Source organism: Pararge aegeria, chromosome 5 (assembly GCF_905163445.1).
Source record: "Pararge aegeria chromosome 5, ilParAegt1.1, whole genome shotgun sequence".
NCBI lineage: Eukaryota > Metazoa > Arthropoda > Insecta > Lepidoptera > Nymphalidae > Pararge > Pararge aegeria.
The window spans coordinates 18,376,100-18,394,147 of record NC_053184.1 but is presented as its reverse complement, the minus strand read 5'-3'; the positions used below and the strand labels follow the sequence as shown (position 1 = coordinate 18,394,147).

Below are 18,048 nucleotides of genomic sequence, written 5' to 3'. Positions count from 1 at the left end.
CATTGAAATCGGTCCAGCCGTTTCGGAGCCTATACGGAACATACCCACACACTTTCTCTTTTATATATATAGCAAGAAGAAGATGTGTTGTAAACAAACAATACTCATACACTGATTTGATTCGTTTCAATGGATATTAATCAGTTTTTTACTGATTGTATAATCCAATTAAAGAAGTTGTTGATGGTTTTTAATTAACATAGCTGAATTTTTTTACTTTGGATGTTAGTAGCCGAGAATGGCGGGCATGACACCTATTTAACCGTGTATTACATAACAATGTATGCCTACCGGCCCGTTACTGAGTACGTCTATCGCCTTTAAGACGGTCTTCCACTAAAAGGAAATACCAAGTGTACCTACGTTACTGGACATAATATTTTTACACGCTTTATAGTAGCTTCACCTGTATGTTTTTTTCGTACTTTTTTATGTTTGTGCTGACTCTTTTGGACTTGATTTTGACCCTCTTAAAACGGCCTGATTCCTTTCAAACTTTGTACACATATCGAGGACCGATTACAATACACTAATTTGAATAAGATAAGTCCATTTTATAATTTGCAAAATAAGATTTTTGTTAATTTACATCTATACTCAATAAAGCAGGAATGATGTTACTATCGAACCGTTATCTATAGGCGATTTCTCTAATATTAACAAATTTGGTGGTAACTTAATGTACTGCTTGTGTCAAGCGGCCCCCTGCGACGCATTTGATGTCGTCTGCCCACCGTGTTGGGGGTCGAGCAACGACGCGCTTACCAGTGCGGGGCTTCCATTCAAGCACCTTGGGACCCCCACGTCTTGCTTCGAGCTATGTGCCCCGCCCATTGCCATTTCAGCTTCTAGACTCGTTGAGCTATTCGCTAACTCTTTTACGGATCTCCCTATTTCTTATTTGATCACGCAGAGGAACTCTGAGCATAGCTCTCTCCAATCGCTGAGTGACTCTTATGCCTCTTATGATATAAGCGAACGAAAGCTCTAGAACTACTTATAAACTGCTGTTTGCGTTAAAACATCGTTTCACAGTCGAATTCAGTTCGCAGTGAAAGCCAAGCTTTACGAGCTGACCAGTGGCCAATCTAACGCTTCCCGCCGACAATTCCTGGCACGAAATGCACCGCTCTTAACTAACGCAAGTTCAGGGCCTTGCATTGTCGGGCAATTTACATTGGACGTGAACAAATGGCCTTTTTGTTTGACAGCTACCTAGATTTGATTGTGTTATATCACAACGCTGGGCGGTTTGAAGGCGGATACATAACGCTTGTTATATTTTATTTATTTATTTAAATATCCTTATTGCGTAATAGGTAAATTAAGGATAAATGTACACACAAAAGTATTATTAATAACTAATATGATAAATATTAAGTGAGAAAATAAAAAATGGTACGAGGTTATAGTAAGATGTTTTCAGGTTTTTTTATTCTGACTATAATCTGACTTGATATTAAGCTATGGTAGCGGGCTAACCTGTCATAGGTCGTACCAATAAATCGCTTTGCGGCACTTTGTCTGTCGGTATAGTGGAAACTAGCTACGGCCGAAGCCACTCACTAGACTAGACTAGAGATGATTAAAAAATTGCCCTGCTGCATGAATAATATCTCCAGTACGCTGTACGAGTTTTAAAAAACTTATGGAATGTATTTATAAACCGTACTGGAGATTTTCTTCATTTTATATCATCTGCATTCCCTGTGCATACCCTCTATGCACGCCACTGCTTAAATGACTCTTTGTCAGCGAATGAGAAATATAAATAAATTCAAGAAGAAGCTAGAAACGAGAAATTAATAGATGAACGCCATTCGACCAACTAAAAAACGAGAGCAAGGAAAATTTATTTCAATACTTTCAAAGCGACTTCAAAAGGCTTTCAGTACTCCTTTTAAAAAGAACTTTCATCTTATACATTTACTTTAGTTACATGCCGATCCTCGGTAAGCTGTCTGCGGATTTACAATTATTAATTTACTAACATGCTCTTGGTACATATAGAGGGTAATATTGTGGTGTTAACAGGATTTAGATAATCTGATAGGATAAATATATCTTGGTGGGAATGTAACTGTCACGTTAATTTATGTCAAGTTCTCTAACCTTCGAATTCTCATTGGCTATATGCTATTCCAAAAGAGGAAAATAATTTATCACCTACCCAGACAATCATTTATCACCGATATAATTTAGGGAAAAGTATAGGGGAATACGACAAACGATAATGGGTTTTGTGAGACAAATACAATAGGAAAGGGGAGTTATAAAGGTGAAAGAGCCATGAATTGAGATGGTTGGACAGAGCTACATCAAGAGATTAGCTCTTAAGTTAAAGAGATATGCTGAACAGATAACGTTTACAAGTTCTATTAATAGTAACTCTAATAATCTCAGACTCTTTTTTTGATGCAGCACAAGATAGCTGACCAGATGGTTAGTGGAAAATCATCGGCTATAAACAGAGCTATGATTCGCAGGGCACGCACTGAACATGTCCTATAAAGTGCCATCTTGTGTCCATCAACCTGAGAACTAGGTGTGAGCTTCATGTAGCTATATTTCACCGACAACTACACTCTTAAGACGGGAACACAGCAATTCTGTTTACTGGCAGAAATAAGCGTGATGGTATTACTTCCTCGGATAAGCTCTGTCACAGAAAGCTATTCTATTTCTAAAAATATAAAATCGCTTTTATACGTTGTGTTTACATTTGAACGTGTGTGTAATCTTATTTTTGCCATATTCACAGACTCCAGACTTTAAATGTAAAAACAACCGATATTATGACTGTCACTGCGTTTTTTAAATAGCAACTTTATGCTTTTAGTTTCTCTAAAAGTATTGACTTCTGCAAGGATTTTTGCAATAAATATATTTTTGTTATTTTGAATACTGTGATTCCCCATCGACTTAGAACCCTTTTTCTAATTGTTCCATATTATATACCATAGTCAATACTACAATACTATACGATATAAATGCGAAAGTGTGTTTGTTTGTCCTTTCTTTCTAACTAAGCAACCAATATACCAGATTTTTCGGTATAGATAGCTGGAAGAACAGCGATTGACATTGACTACTTTTAGTCCTGGAAAAGCTTAAATTCACCAGGGTGGCTTAAAGGAACAATCGTATTTTTACATCAAATAACGTCCTTCATTTATGTCCTACCATAACATACCGCGAGTACCACTTTCATTAGCAAAAACGAGAACGCAGCATTGTAACTTGGCACGCGCTAACTTACGAAGCGAGCATTTCCCAGGATTCCAAATATATATCCACGTGCTAAGAATGAATGCGATTGCTAATAAGGTTACCACTATTAGTTATCACAAATGTTCTCAGCTAAATCTGATTAAAGAGATAATCTCTTGGAGCTGATAACATTGAAACCAACTTACGTTGGAAATTAATAATCAATCTTCAAATACTTCGGATAGAAGAGAGTACATTAATTGGAACAATATTTGTCAAGCATAAAGAAAAGGATAGCAGGATTTAATTTAATATTTGATCTGAAGATTTGGATAACATTGATTTTATTAACATTCGGCATTGGGCATTACTCAGTAAGCCTATTCATTAGCGCTTCGCCAGGTAGGGATTTCTGGGGAACCAAGTTCTATCCCCGACACGCTACTCACTTTATGTGCGTTTTCAAATTCAAAATTAATTTATTTCAAGTAGGCCTAGTTTATAAGCACTTTTGAAACGCCAAGTCAGTCTGTTTGTAGTGACTTTACCACCGGTTCGGATGGCAGATTCCACTGAGATAAGCCGGCAAAAAACTCAGCAGATTGCTCATTTCCAACATCATTTTATGAGCACAATCTTTAGAATCTTTCTTTTTTGTGAGAGATTAGAGCGGAGTTGCCTGTTTTCGAGCAGCCTTGTCACTAAGGAATTCATCAATCGTATAGTAGCCACGTTTGGTTTGTGTTTTAATGTATTGATTAAACTTAGGTCAAGGTAGAGCCAATATTACCTTAGGTATCATGTTAAAAAAGCATATACCCTTCCCCACTGAGGATTGTGATGGCACTGGCCCATTGCTGATTGGTGGACTCCGCACGCCTTTGATAACATTATGGAGAACTCTTAGGCATGCAGGTTTAGTCACAATGTTTTCCTACACCGTGGAAGCAAGTGACATTTTTGATTGCATAAAACGCACATAACTTTGAAAGTCAGTGGTACGTGATGGGATTCAAACTCGGCTCCCGTCAGCAAGTCCAAGGTCCTACCCACTAGTTATCACCGCTTCAAAATATATGTAATAAATTAATAATATTATGTTTGTATTTCGTTTAGGTGATCAAATCAAAAAAATAAAAAATCTGCGCGTGCGACGAGTAATTTATCACGTCACAATATTGAACTATTGTTTGGATTTTTAGTTTTATGGTGTCAGCAAACAAGTTGGAGATATTCCACTGCAGCAGCAGCTCTAATAAGGATACGCCGGCCGGTTCCATTAGTCCACAATTACGACGATCGCTAATTGACTCCGCTGCACAACTGTGCGTCATTCTTACTATTGTAGTTTGATTTACTATCGTCTTTGGAACCAGATAGTTTCAAATACGTCATCATATCAACCCTTTACTTGCCCACTGCAGGTCTCCGCACACAATGAGAAGGATTATATTCAAACACGCCGGCCAAGAACGGGTCATGGGACTCCACACGCCTTTGAGAACATTATGGAGATCTCGCAGGCATGCAGGTTTCCTCACGATGTTTTACTTTACCGTTGAAGCAAGTGATCTTCTTCTTCCTTCTCTGGGCTTGTCTCCGTACTTGGTCGGCCGGAACCTGCCGTTGTACGTCGTGCCACTGGTACGGCTCCCCGCTGGGTTCACTCTAGCCAGCCGAGCTCACTCCAGAAGCTTAGCACGCCGCCCAGGTCGCCAAGTGCTGAAGCAAGTGATATTTTAGTTACTTAAAAAAAGGCAAATAACTTAGACCCTGCTTTCTGTCTCCAAGGCCGTGGGTTCGATTTCCACTACTGAAAAATGTTTTTGTGAAGAGCATGAATGTTTTTCAGTGTCTGGGTGTTTATATGTATATTCTAAGTATTTATGTATATTTTTCATGAAAATATTCATCAGTCTTAGTACCCATAACACAAGCTACGCCTACTTTGGGGCTAGGTGGTGACGTGTGTATTTTCGTGGTATATTTATTATTATTATTATAAATATAACTTCATTAATCCTAATTTCTTTGACTATTTCAAAAAAAAATTATAAAAAAATTGCATATCATTGCATTGAAAATCTTAATAGCTGGTTCCGGATACATCTATTCGGAAACCAATGGTTGCTAGCAAAACAAAAAATCCAATTTAAATTTTAAGTAGAGTCTTCCTAACGTATCTCTATAAGTACATTGTAGTAAATACATCATTATCTGGCTAATAAGGGTGCCTCAGGGTAAGAAAGACCGGAAGTATGTATTTACATAAGCTTATTATAAAACGTTACGCATAATCTTGTAAAGCCACGTTTTCATTCGTCCAGGTCATCATCAGCCTATAACAGCGCACTGGACTAAAGGCCTTTTCAACGCGAGGGTTTTGTCCATCATCACCACGCTGCGCTGGTCAGATGGGTTGATGATCGCAGTAGATGGTAGAAGTAGCATAAGGACGCTGGTACTGCTCTCCGTTATATCCCTCCCTTAGTCGCTTCGTACGACACCCACGCGAAGAGAAGGGTGGTGACAACTGCATTCTGATATGCCTTCGCAACACGACAAGTGTGCAGGCGAGATTACAAAACTGTGTGGAAGTTACTCGCTTTAGAAACAAAGTTTGACAGCGTATGCATGTTATGTTATGCTATGTTTTACTAGAAAACAAGTGTTTGCGCCAGAGTTTGTATCTTTAGTGCAATGTAGTTTGTTTTCCACTTGTATTGCAAGCACTCAAGAGACATTTAAGCGTTTTGCTTGCAACTTCAAAACTACTTAGCAACTTATGGTTACATTAAACTTGCATTCACTAGTGTCTATTTTTTGCAAGTAGGATAGCCTTGTTAAATTCTTGGTCGGATTATTCCTGCTTGTTTGAACCCGGCCGGTTGCTTGAGCGACTATCTTGCGACTGATGCTTTAAGAATCTTCTTCTTCTCAGTTGGTTTGCTCTTGACAGAAGGGCCTGTCGTGTAGTGGTACTCAATCCTCATTCTTCTGACAGACAACTACCCTCCTCATACTCCCATGTAGGAGGACGGCTACCTTATCATTTTGTTGCACTTTTAATCGCATGGACAGCTGTTGGAAAAGTCGAAGCTCACGAACTTCGACTTTTTCTCAGATAACTAGACGTTTGATAAAACTTCTGCTATACATCTCAACTATGTCTATTTACATCTTTTCACTTTTTTCCACAATGCCTGTCTGATTTCAATCCTCTTGAGAATGTTTCTTTGGTGTAATAACTGCCACCTCACGCTCTAAAGGCTCCCTCAGCATTCATGATAATGAGCCATCAAGACTATAAGCAAGTATAATAAAAATAATTTTTTTAAAACTAAAATGAAAAAAAATGTTCGTTCTATTTACACAATGGAAACGTGGCTTTATTTGCCTAATGAGAACATGACTGTGTGGTGTTACACATAACCATTATCATAGTTTTATTCTGAAATATACATGCTGTCATTAGCGTATCTTGCTACATAGTTTTCCAACATCCACAGTCCACTTCTGCTTTATAATTATCCCAAGCCTTGCAAGCCCAATAATTGTTAGCAAAGAAAACAGTTCGGTAAGCACTTAATAACCAACTCATAATAACTAAACTAAAACACTAATTAAAGTTTTTTTGCATATTAATGTTTTGTTTGCGATAAAATGCTCCAGCGTATGTTTTTCTGGCAAACAGAACATTTTGAAGGTTTCGTTGAAAATAACTTTCAAAGTCATCACGTCTGCTTTTTTATAAAATTAAATTGTAATTTTAAGAATTTGATTATAATACGTAGTCATTTTATTTAATAGTTTAAAGAAATAAACATAATTATATTTGAGTTACCGTGAAGTGTTATCACGTAGCAGGTGAGATTGCAGTCAAGAGCTAACTTCTAGTGGAATTAAAAGGAATAACTACATGCACATCGGAGAAATAACGCGTTATGTATGCGATTACGTATTTAAACTCAGTAATCGTAGTTGCAGGTTTAGATATTGTGTTGTTTTAGCTTCGAGTTTATACTGAGTTTCGGTAATCGACCCATTTTGCTCTCACCGCCTTACTATCGCTGTTCTATATGATACAATATGTGTATATCCACCCACGGTATTAAAGTAATTAGATTACTGAGCTGCCTGACACGAAACCCTTCAGTGTTCAGTCGGACTTTGTTCAAGCCGTCAATATGGCAGATGGTAAGTAATATATTTTTATAGTTTACTAACTGTTGACCGCGTTATTCGAGTTACGGTTTTAACTAATTACGGTGGTGTTCTCTCGAGGGAACCGATTGTTTCCTGGGTATAAAACATAGTACAAACCTATGTTATTCTCTGTTGTTTCAACTAGCTTTATGCCAAAATTAAGTTGATTGGTTTCATTGATAGGTTGTGAATTCAGTGGCTTGCATAGAGGGTATGCACAGGGTATGCATATGATAAATAGTGAAGAAAACCACCAGTAAGAGTTATAAAATCTGTTTTACTATAAGTCTATTATAAGTCTTTTATAAAGTCTATTTTATACTAGCTTCTGCCCGCGAGTTCGTCTGCGTAGACTTCAGAATTGGTTCTATAGCTTCGCTAGTTAACAATTTTTAATCTTGCTTTAAAATTTGAGAGATCGGCATGTAAATGACATGTTTTTTTCCATAGCATAGGTCACATGCATACCAAATTTTAAAGGTGTCCGCCGCTGGTTGAGTTCGAAAACAATTTTCAATTTTCCCTCGGGAACTAATTAAGGAAACGGAATAAAAGTTAGCCTATGTCCTTTTTTGTGTCAAAGGCTACATGCATGTCAAATTTCATACAAATCCGTTCAGCCGTTTTGGCGTGATTGAGTAACAAACATCCACTCTATCACATTTATTATATTAGTAGGATCATCTGCCCTTAGTGCATACCCTGTGCATACCCTGTTCATACCCTGTATGCACGCCACTGGGTGTGATGATAGTACAAACAACAAACTTTCGCATTAATAATATAAGTAACGATGACGATGTCCTTGGTGACGTGTCTGTCAATGGTGACACCTTATCTTCATCGTCAAAATTTGCTGGGATTTAAATAATTATTTTTGTACTATAGAGGTAGATATGTGTTTAATTTGTCCAAACTGTGTAGATCTGAAATGTGGTTGGAGATAGAGGACAGAACACCTCAGCGGACAGCAGCAATACTTTAAATTTTTTTTTAGAATTATAACTAAATTGAATGCCACATCTAAAAACAGTCGCGGGCGACAGCTAGTATTATTATAAGATACTGTGCGTGTGACCGTAATTCTGTTTATCCTAAGTGGCATTACGGATTTTAATGTTTGTATAAGCGGTGATAGTCGAGGAGGTTCGAATCCCAGCACGCACCTCTGACTTATCTAAGTTATATTTGTTTTAACAAATTCAATATCACTTGCTTCAAAGCTGAAGGAAAACATCGTGACTAAACCTGCATGCCTGAGAGTTCTCTATAATATTCTCAAAGTCCACTTATCCGCATTGGGCCAGCGTTCTGGACCCCTTTTCATTGTGGGAGGAAACCCGTGCCCTGTAGTGGGCCGGTAATGGGTTATGATGAAGTATATGGAATCTCTTTATTGTGTCTTATTTATTATAAGTAAGTATTGCATATAAGTACATTCTGTTATATTTTTTTTTTATATTATATGTACAATGTACATATAAGTACATGAAGCAAAGGTTTTTTTTTTATTTTTATTTATTTTGTGTTGGTATACCCTTTTTTTTTTTTTTTTTGTCGTGGTGGAAAAGCTTTATGGCTACCTCTGTCCTTTTGGGCAGGACAAAGGTTATGTGGGACTCGTTTACCCGAACTAAAAACCACCACGGCATGTCCCTCTCGTTGGATTTATTGGACGTCCGGGGAACCCGTTGTACACTTCCCAGACGTCTACCAACAAGCACCCTAAACCTTTTTTTAACTTCATTTACTTTGCTAGGTTGCCTGTTAGAGATCGCATTTAAGCGATGAGGCCGCCTGTTATACCATTTCTTTCTTTCAATTGTGTTTTTTTTATTGCTTTGTATTTTGTGTACAATGAAGTGTATTGGATTTAATGTGAGCCTGTCAGTGGTGCTGTTGTTTATATCTATGGCAAGACAGTGATATCTACCACAGTTCATGTAAATAATCGCTCCATTTAATTGTACAGTTAATATTATTCGTGACCTAATTTCGTAAACTATTTTCAAATTTATAATTTTTTTATTTTGTTATTCTGTAATTTATAATGCCATGATTGCCCATAGTTAAGCAATGCGATCAATAAAAAAAAAATATAACCTTGTCATTGAATATTATAGAATGTCGCAATAATGAGAAAAATTATTAATAATTTATTTATTACAAAACTAATAAATAAACAAGTTTATTTAGAGATTTTCAAAAAAACTTTGCAATTTAAAATAATGTTTTTAAAACTGTTGAATTTTTGTTCACTTTGTTATCACAATTGATCCGTTAGAAAATATTGGAAATAAATAATCCTAATTGATTATGATATTTGCTACAAGCTGGCGTGTAAGTCAAGAAGCGTGGAGTATATGACATATACTTACGACCAATCCAAATTATTATTTTTAAATAGCGGAAACTACAGACTACTTTCGTCAGAAAAAAAAAAAGTTACCTACTCCCTAATCGCGCCTAAAAAAGTTTTACTTAGATACCGGCGCAGACTATTGTGAGCTCTATTTTTGAAGGTCATTACTACTCAGTACTCAGTATTTGAGTGAAAATGAAACATCAAGTTATTTGCTATTTTAAATAGTCGTTGATTTTTATAGTCTTACCAAAGTCTCTAACTATGATTTACGTTCACATTGTTTACGTAAATTTAAACTAGGTACTCTGCTAATATAATAATAGTCAGCATAGAAAAATCCAAAGACTGTTTTCCGCAGAGGAAATCGTGAGAAAAATACCAAGTCGTTCCAATTCTGTTAAGTATACTGGATAAGCAAAATTAACCTCGTCGGAAATTTACGGTTTGTTTTTCCGTGGAATTTAGGTCAGACACCCTAATCATCTAGCGGTGTGAAATGCACTTTACAACTTATTCTCATACCTACAAAATATATCTACATAAATGATACATTATTTAAAAATCGCCACAAACTCTGTATTACGAGATTTCTGTACCGTGAACCGATTTTTGTGCCTTGTGGTGACGGTAAATCAGTATACAGTTGGACGACTACTCTTTTCTTCCCGCGGGAGTTTTACAAGACGTCTAAGGGAATCTAATGGAGAATGGAGATCAGCGTTCTCCATGCTACTACTACCATATACTTACGGACGAACCCCCCCGTCGCGAGAGGCCTTTATTCCAGCAGTACTGTTACAGTCTATTGACGTGATGATGTGTATGTTTACCGTGATACAGATCTTACTTATACTATAAACGTGAATGTTTGTATGTATGGATTTATGGATGCTTTTTAATCTTTCACGCAATAACGACTGAGCTGATTTGTATGGAAGCCTTCGGCCGTGGCTACTTCTTTTTTGTCCGGTACGATGTCGCTTAAAAAACGATTAGGGGTATAAGATTAATATAACTGCTACAACCCTGACAGGTTACCGCGTTACCATCTTAGACTGCATCATCTTACTTACTTACCAGTAGGTGAGATTGCAGTCAAGGGCTAACCTATCATCATCATCATATCTTTACCACGCTGGCGCAGTGCTCTTAGGTATGTAGGTTTCCTCACGATGATTACCTTCACCGTTGAAGCAAGTGATATGTTAATCGTTTAAAACGCACATAACTTAGAAACGTTAGAGGTGCGTGCCGAGATTCGAACTCGCTCGCGAGCAAAGTCGAAGTCCTACCCATTAGGCTATTAACGCTTCATGGCTAACCTACTGTGGAATTAAAAAATTAAAAAGATTGAAATTCGGGATGGAGACACATGGCTGGCTTAACACATGGACTACTTTATATCCGTGAAAAATTAATGGTTGCCGCTAGATTTATGAAATACGAACGGTTTGACGTCAAAGAGCTATATTAACAGCTATAAATAGCTACAGATTGCAATAGCAATTTTCCACAAAATTAAATAAATATATTACGACAACACACCTACCTAGACCTAGCCCCAAAGTAATCGTAGCTTGTGGTATGGGCAGTGTCGTGCATAGAGGATATGCACAGGGTATGCAGAAGATACAAAATGTAGAAAATCTCCAGTACCAGTTATAAAAAACTTAAGGATAGGCATTGTAAGAGTTATAAAAAGCCTACGCTCAAGTACCTATTTATAACGCATACTGGAGATTTTGTTCATTTTATATCATCTGCATACCCTGTGTATACCCTCTATGCACGCCACCTGGTATGGGTACTAACTAAGACGGCTGATGATTTTAATGAATGATTGATATGATACCTACATAAATCACTTTGATATTTATGCAGGATAAGTTTGCATATTTTAAAGTTAAGATTATCTTGTAAGTTTCAGTAGTCGATTCAGTGGTAGCAAAAACCGGTGGGTACAAATACGAAGATGGTACCCGGTACGTTGGCGAATGGAACTCCAAGGGACAGAAGAGCGGGATGGGACACCTTATGTTGCCTGATGGTACCAGATACGATGGGTCTATGTCGGCCGGACTATGTTCCGGGCTTGGAGTTATGGCGTTTCCTGACGGAGCTAAGTATGTCTTTTTCTACTCCATTTATGGAAAGACTGCATTTCACAAGATATTTTATAAAATCAACTTATTATCGGCCCTCTGTAGGGCACGGGTGTTCTTACGCAATGAAAAGGGTGATAGCCCAGTGGTTCAGACTTGGGTTTGACTTTCGGAGGGCCGAGTTGGAACACCAGCAAAAAAAAGAAGATTATAAGAAATTCTTATATTTCATGTATTTAACGTATAAGAAATAGTAGGCAGACAAACATGCGGATAAGCTTGCAATCGTGGAACCCTCGTTGGGGGCCGACCTACGCTGCGTTTACCGGTGCGGGGTCGCCATTCCAGCACCTTAAGACCCCAACGTCCATCGGTTCTCCGAGCTACGAGTATGTGCCCATATAACATGTTAAGAAAAATAAAATAAATTTAATGCCACTGATACCTGAATTCTTTTCGAAATCGCAGACAGATCTTATCAAAACAACAAATTCTGTTATATATTACAAATTAATTAATTTCAATACATACGATACCGCTTGACTGAAATGGAATTATTTAATAATTACTTTCGTGCACAATAAACAATACAATCATATTAGATAATGGAGCCGTCCCGAGGAATTTATCCCGGGTAAAGAGGCATTGAGGCCCGTACCTAATTGGTATAAACCATACAGAAAACATATACACTTGACTACTCGTCAAATGCTAGTGAGACATCAATGACAACTAAAGCATCACATTAGACTTAGGTTTTGTTTTTCCATTGATTAGATGAAGCTTATCGATTCTATTGCGGGTATGATTGATGATTGATTGATTGTATGACGCTATTGTATATATTATACCTGCTTCAAAACTCTAACGAATTCGAACATTTTGTATGGATATTTACACAAGTAAGTCTAAAATTGCAAAATATTGGGCCCAATGCTGGCCTCATACCCATTCAATATATTCAATAGATTAGTTAAACCTGGATTAATACCAAGCCTATTGAGTTCATATATTCTTTGCAATAAAACAAAAAAATCAAAAAACGCCTAAATTTCAATATATTATTATATTATATATTATTATATTTGACGGCCGAGTGGCGCAGTGGGCAGCGACTCTGCTTTCTGAGTCCAAGGCCGTGGGTTCGATTCCCACAACTGGAAAATGTTTGTGTGATGAACATGAATGGTTTTCAGTGTCTGGGTGTTTATCTGTATATTATAAGTATTTATGTGTATTATATTCTTATACAAATATTCATCAGCTATCTCAGTACCCATAACACAAGCTACGCTTACTTTGGGGCTAGATGGCGATGTGTGTATTGTCGTAGTATATTTATTTATTTATTTATTTATTGTACATTATTTTAATAGTTAAGCCATTTTATGTGATACCCATATTGTCCCTCAAATTGTGAAAAAAAATGTAACTCGCCATCTCGTGGTGGCAGCCATCTTGGATTTGAAATTTGTTCAAGTGTATAGAATTCTACTAATTCATTTGGTACCCATATTGAGGCAGTTGTGAAATAGACAGACACACACTCGCACACACACACTCGCACACACACACACACAGACGAATACACGCACACACACGCGTACACAAACGCGCACACTTAATAGCCATTAGAGATTCATTGTGCGAGAACCAACTGGAGTTTAGAAAGTTAGATTTATCATGTATAAGACTGGTTCTAGCTACTACACTATTTCCCCTATTTCCCTTCACACACATTACCACACGTTCGTGTGAAAACACTTGGTTTTATCCAAATGGTCTCTTAGATGTAATGTGTTCGTAAAAAGAACCTTCAACCGAAATTGCTCGGTTTTCAAGAACTCATTCGTCCATGTATATTCAGACAAGTTTTCACTTAGACGTCTTAATGTCACTTTAAAATTACTGTCACAAACATTTGTCTAATTAACACTCAAAGGGAAACAAAACAACGTCGGCATTTGCATAAAGAAAGATAATATTATGTTAAATTAAACTCTTGAGATGAAGTATTGAACCTAATGGCCTATATGCTAATCCAGCTTTTGCGATGGTAAGGCAAAGTTAACTTGAGTTTACAAACCTTTGAATCTCAAAAAGCAATCGATGTTCTCAGTCACAATAACAATAAACCGCAGGTCAATCGTTACTTATGGACTCTTTGTTATATATTTTATTAAATAATAAAACAATTAGTTATTCATTAAATAGTTATTGTGAGCGTTGATAGCCCAGTGGGTAGGAACTGGACTTCACACCACTAACTTTTCTAAGTTATCTGCGTTTTTGAGCAATTAAAATATCACTTGCTTTAACGGTGAAGGAAAACATCGTAAGGACACCTGCATGCCTGAGAGCTCTACATAATGTTCTCAGTGCGTGGTGCGTGGTGGACTAAGGCCTTATTAACCCCCTTCTCATTGTGAAGTGCCTTGTAGTGGCCCGGTAATGTGTTGATATGATGATGATGATGATGATGATGAAAACAATTAAAATTAGTAGTAATGCAGTAGAGTTCAAGTAGCAATAGAGGTTTTTGTGACAGAGCTCGTCCAGGAATGTACTAACGACAAGTAAGTTATATCTATCTTTCTGATATCAATGTTTTGTTTGTGTGTAATTTTCTTTACACAAAGCGTGTTGAGGACTCACATGTTAGTGATTAAAACTGGGTCTAATGACTTAATGTGCTCTCCGAGGCACGGGGTTTGACCCTGCCTTTGTTCGCTCTACTCCAAAATAAAATATATTTATTTTTTAACTTCAAAGTGGTTTTTAAGTAGTTTTTAATTGCATTCCAGATATGAAGGTGAATTTATGCAGGGCTGGTTCCATGGGCATGGTGTGTTCTGGCGAGCTGATGGAATGAAGTTCGAGGGGGAGTTCCGGGGTGGACGCGTATGGGGATTAGGTAGGTAAAATCACTAGTTTACCCCTCTCATTGGTTTATTTAAACACTAGTAGTTCCCCCGGACCTGCCTGCGTACATTTTCAGATAAGTTTACCTTACAAAATTTCATTAGCTATCCATCGCTCTGCCACCTGTGCTATTCCGTTTTGCTAGGTTTTTTTTAAATTCTTCATTCATAAGGGACGTACGTTACGTTACGTTACGTAGCGTTATGTTTTATAGGCTTTCTCAAGAATTTAGCAAAAAGCGGAAGTTTTAGAGATAATTTCATTCAAGTAAACAACTGAAGAAACAATATGTTTAGCTTAATTGTGTTTCGATAACTATTTGAGCCGAGTTACTCTGCCTGTGCCAAGCGGTAATAGCTCAGTGGGTAGGACTTCGCTTCACTTTCGGGGGCCGAGTTCGAATCCCAGCATGCATCTCTAACTTTTCTAAGTTAAATGCATTTTAAGCAATTGAAATATAACTAGCTTAAACGGTTAAGGGAAACATCGTGAGGAAACCTGCATATCTGTAAGTTCTCCATAATGTTCTGAAAGGTGTGTGGAGTCCACCAATCCGCACTGATAGAGCAGTGTGGGCTACAGCCTTAAGCCCTTTTCATTGTGGGAAAAGACGCGTGCCCCGTAGTGTAGTGTAGTGTAGTGTAGTCGCATAATTTGACTTAAATCAACGTGTTTTTTCATTGATTATAGTAAAATTTTGAAAACATCATTCAAAATAAATTTTCCATGTACGATTAGCTCCCACAGCGAAGTATCTTTGGGGAAGGTGACCTTTCTACTTAGTAATGTTTATTTCAGAATGGTTTGTGTAGTGTGTCGATGGCGTACAAAGAAACAATAATTTATGAATCACAAAGTTATGAGATTTATCTGTGTGTCAAAGATTATAGCAATTTAAGAATGTTAATAGTTTATTTTATTGATTTAAATAATGTAACCCGTTTTTTTATCCATTCATCATCATCGTCCGCTTATTACTGTCCCGCTGTTGGCCACAGGTGACCTCTCTCATAGTAGATACGGTTGAAGTACATGTACCCACCACGCTTTGGCAATACGGGTTGGTGGACTGTATCACATTTAGTGATAATGACCGGGACTGACGACTTAACGTGCTACACGGCGGTTGACACCACAAAGTTCACATATTTCAGTACGGTCAGTAATTACACCAGAGTCAGCCATAAGCTTTGGAGGAACACATTTAGTTTTAATTTTATTAACAAGATTCAATGTTGTTCTGCGGTCGTTTTTGCACTTTTCAAAAAAATTAAAATAATATTTGTACCCCGGTCTTGTACTGAATATACGTCATCTCTTCCAGGTCTGGTAACCTTCAACGATGGCAGCAATGGGTTCCCCCGTAACGAGGGATACTTCCAGGACTGCAAGATGGTCCGCCGCAAACGCTGCCCCGAGGTGGTCCAGCGGTCTCAGAAGGTGGCTTACATGGCACGCGCACAGTGCCAGCAAATGTAGAAGCAACCCTCGATTTCCATTTATAAATAAATAATAATGTATTATATCGACGATAAAATAAAATAAAGAAGTAACTTAAGTCAATCATAACACTGTGTACAAGCCAACATCTTCACCAGTCCACTGGTGTGCATAGAGGGTATGCACAGGGTATGCAAATTATATAAAATGAAGTTAATCTGCAGTAAGAGTTTTAAAAAATCCTTAGGATAGGCATTGTAAGAGTTATAAAAAGCCTACCCTTAAGTATTTATAACTCGTTCTGTACATTTTCTTTATTTTATATCATCTTCATACCCTGTGCATACCCTCTTTTCACGCCACAGTTCACCACTCCTCTAGAAGTCGAATCCAATTTGTTTTTATAATACCAATTGTCTGACCAAGCAGATGATGTTAAATTAATGACTATCTCCTATAAACAGAGTAATATTTCGCAAGACATGCAAGGAACATTTCCTATACAGTGCCGTCCTGTGTCCATCAACCTAAGGCATGGGTATTAGGCTTCGGGTGTCTGTAATTACACCGCCAACTATGTCCTTTCGACCAAAACACAGCAATGCGAAAGGCGGCAGAAATAAAGATGGCGGTTCCCCGAAAAAACTTTGTCACAAAAAGCTCTAGAAATAACAATGATTGATATTCATTGTGTAGATATATATTAATAATTAGTATGTATTTATAATATTGTATAGAAGTTTATTATATATATAGTATATATGTATATATTTATATGCACCTCTCGCCTTGAGCAGTGTTTTACGCCATCGTCGGTTGCCTGGAAGAGATCGCTATGTAAGGCCGCCTAATTGTATATATCTACGTAAACTAGTTGTTTATATTTTTTCTGTATTTTTATGTGGTGTACAATAAAAGTGTATTCATTTATTCAATGATACTTAACTTTACTACTTCGAATTGCACCCAAAATACGTTAATTATGGCGGTAAAATCGTATCAAGTTTGTCTTTGATATTTCCATCAAATGTCGAAACTGGTGGACTATTAATACTGGCATTGCTTAAAAACATACTGCTGTACGTATTCTCAAAGTCAACCACAGAAAAGCAAGGATGCAGAAGCTCAATAAAAAAACAAAATTACTGTAACGAAATCGACGGTAATATAACGAGCTATATTCAGTTAAGTCAACCATAATTATTTTAATTAAAAAGTAGTAAAAGCAGTAATATTAGAACACGATAAAATTATGAATAGTCTTGTTTGTGATTTCTGTACCACTAGGTAAAATAAATAACTAGTTTTTCCAGATCTACAAATTACTCTCAATTATTTTCCGGCACCGTATATAAGTATGAAATAGTGATGTGTGTGTAAGTACGTCTGCCTGTGGTATCGTATTTCCCTGAGATATCGTATTTAACGAGTGAACCGATTTTGATTTCGTTTTCTTGTTTGAAAGGTGAATTAGTCGACAGTGTTTTTAGCTATGTTTGATGAAAATCGGTCCGATAGGCCGGCATAAAATGCCGGAGACATTTCTATCAAAGGTTGAAACTGTTGGAATCTTAATAATGGCATTGTTTTAAAAATAAACACTTACTGCTGTATTCTCAAAGTAAAGCAAATAAAAGCGAAAATAGGTCATTAATCAAACACAATCGACGATAATGTAACAAACTATATTCAGTTAAGTCAACCGTCATTTTTTAATTACAAAGTTGTAAATGCAAACTAATGAGCAGTCATATTAGAAAACGATCAAATTACGAATAGTTTTTTATGTGATTTTTGTACTAG

The 18,048-nt window shown here is 37.0% G+C and overlaps 1 protein-coding gene across 2 annotated transcripts; it reads left to right on the top strand.

Moving 5' to 3' along the window:
* Positions 1 to 7,280: 7,280 nt before the first annotated feature.
* LOC120623833 (MORN repeat-containing protein 4 homolog) lies at positions 7,281 to 16,417 on the top strand. 2 transcript variants are annotated; one of them, XM_039890097.1, is made up of 4 exons: positions 7,281 to 7,407; positions 11,703 to 11,904; positions 14,688 to 14,797; positions 16,130 to 16,417. In XM_039890097.1, the coding sequence occupies exons 1-4, from the start codon at positions 7,398 to 7,400 to the stop codon at positions 16,282 to 16,284; spliced, it is 477 nt and encodes a 158-aa protein (XP_039746031.1). In that variant the 5' UTR covers positions 7,281 to 7,397; the 3' UTR covers positions 16,285 to 16,417. The 2 variants fall into 2 exon arrangements, with proteins under 2 accessions (XP_039746031.1, XP_039746032.1); XM_039890098.1 differs by having other exon boundaries at positions 7,362 to 7,407; positions 11,709 to 11,904.
* Positions 16,418 to 18,048: the final 1,631 nt, after the last annotated feature.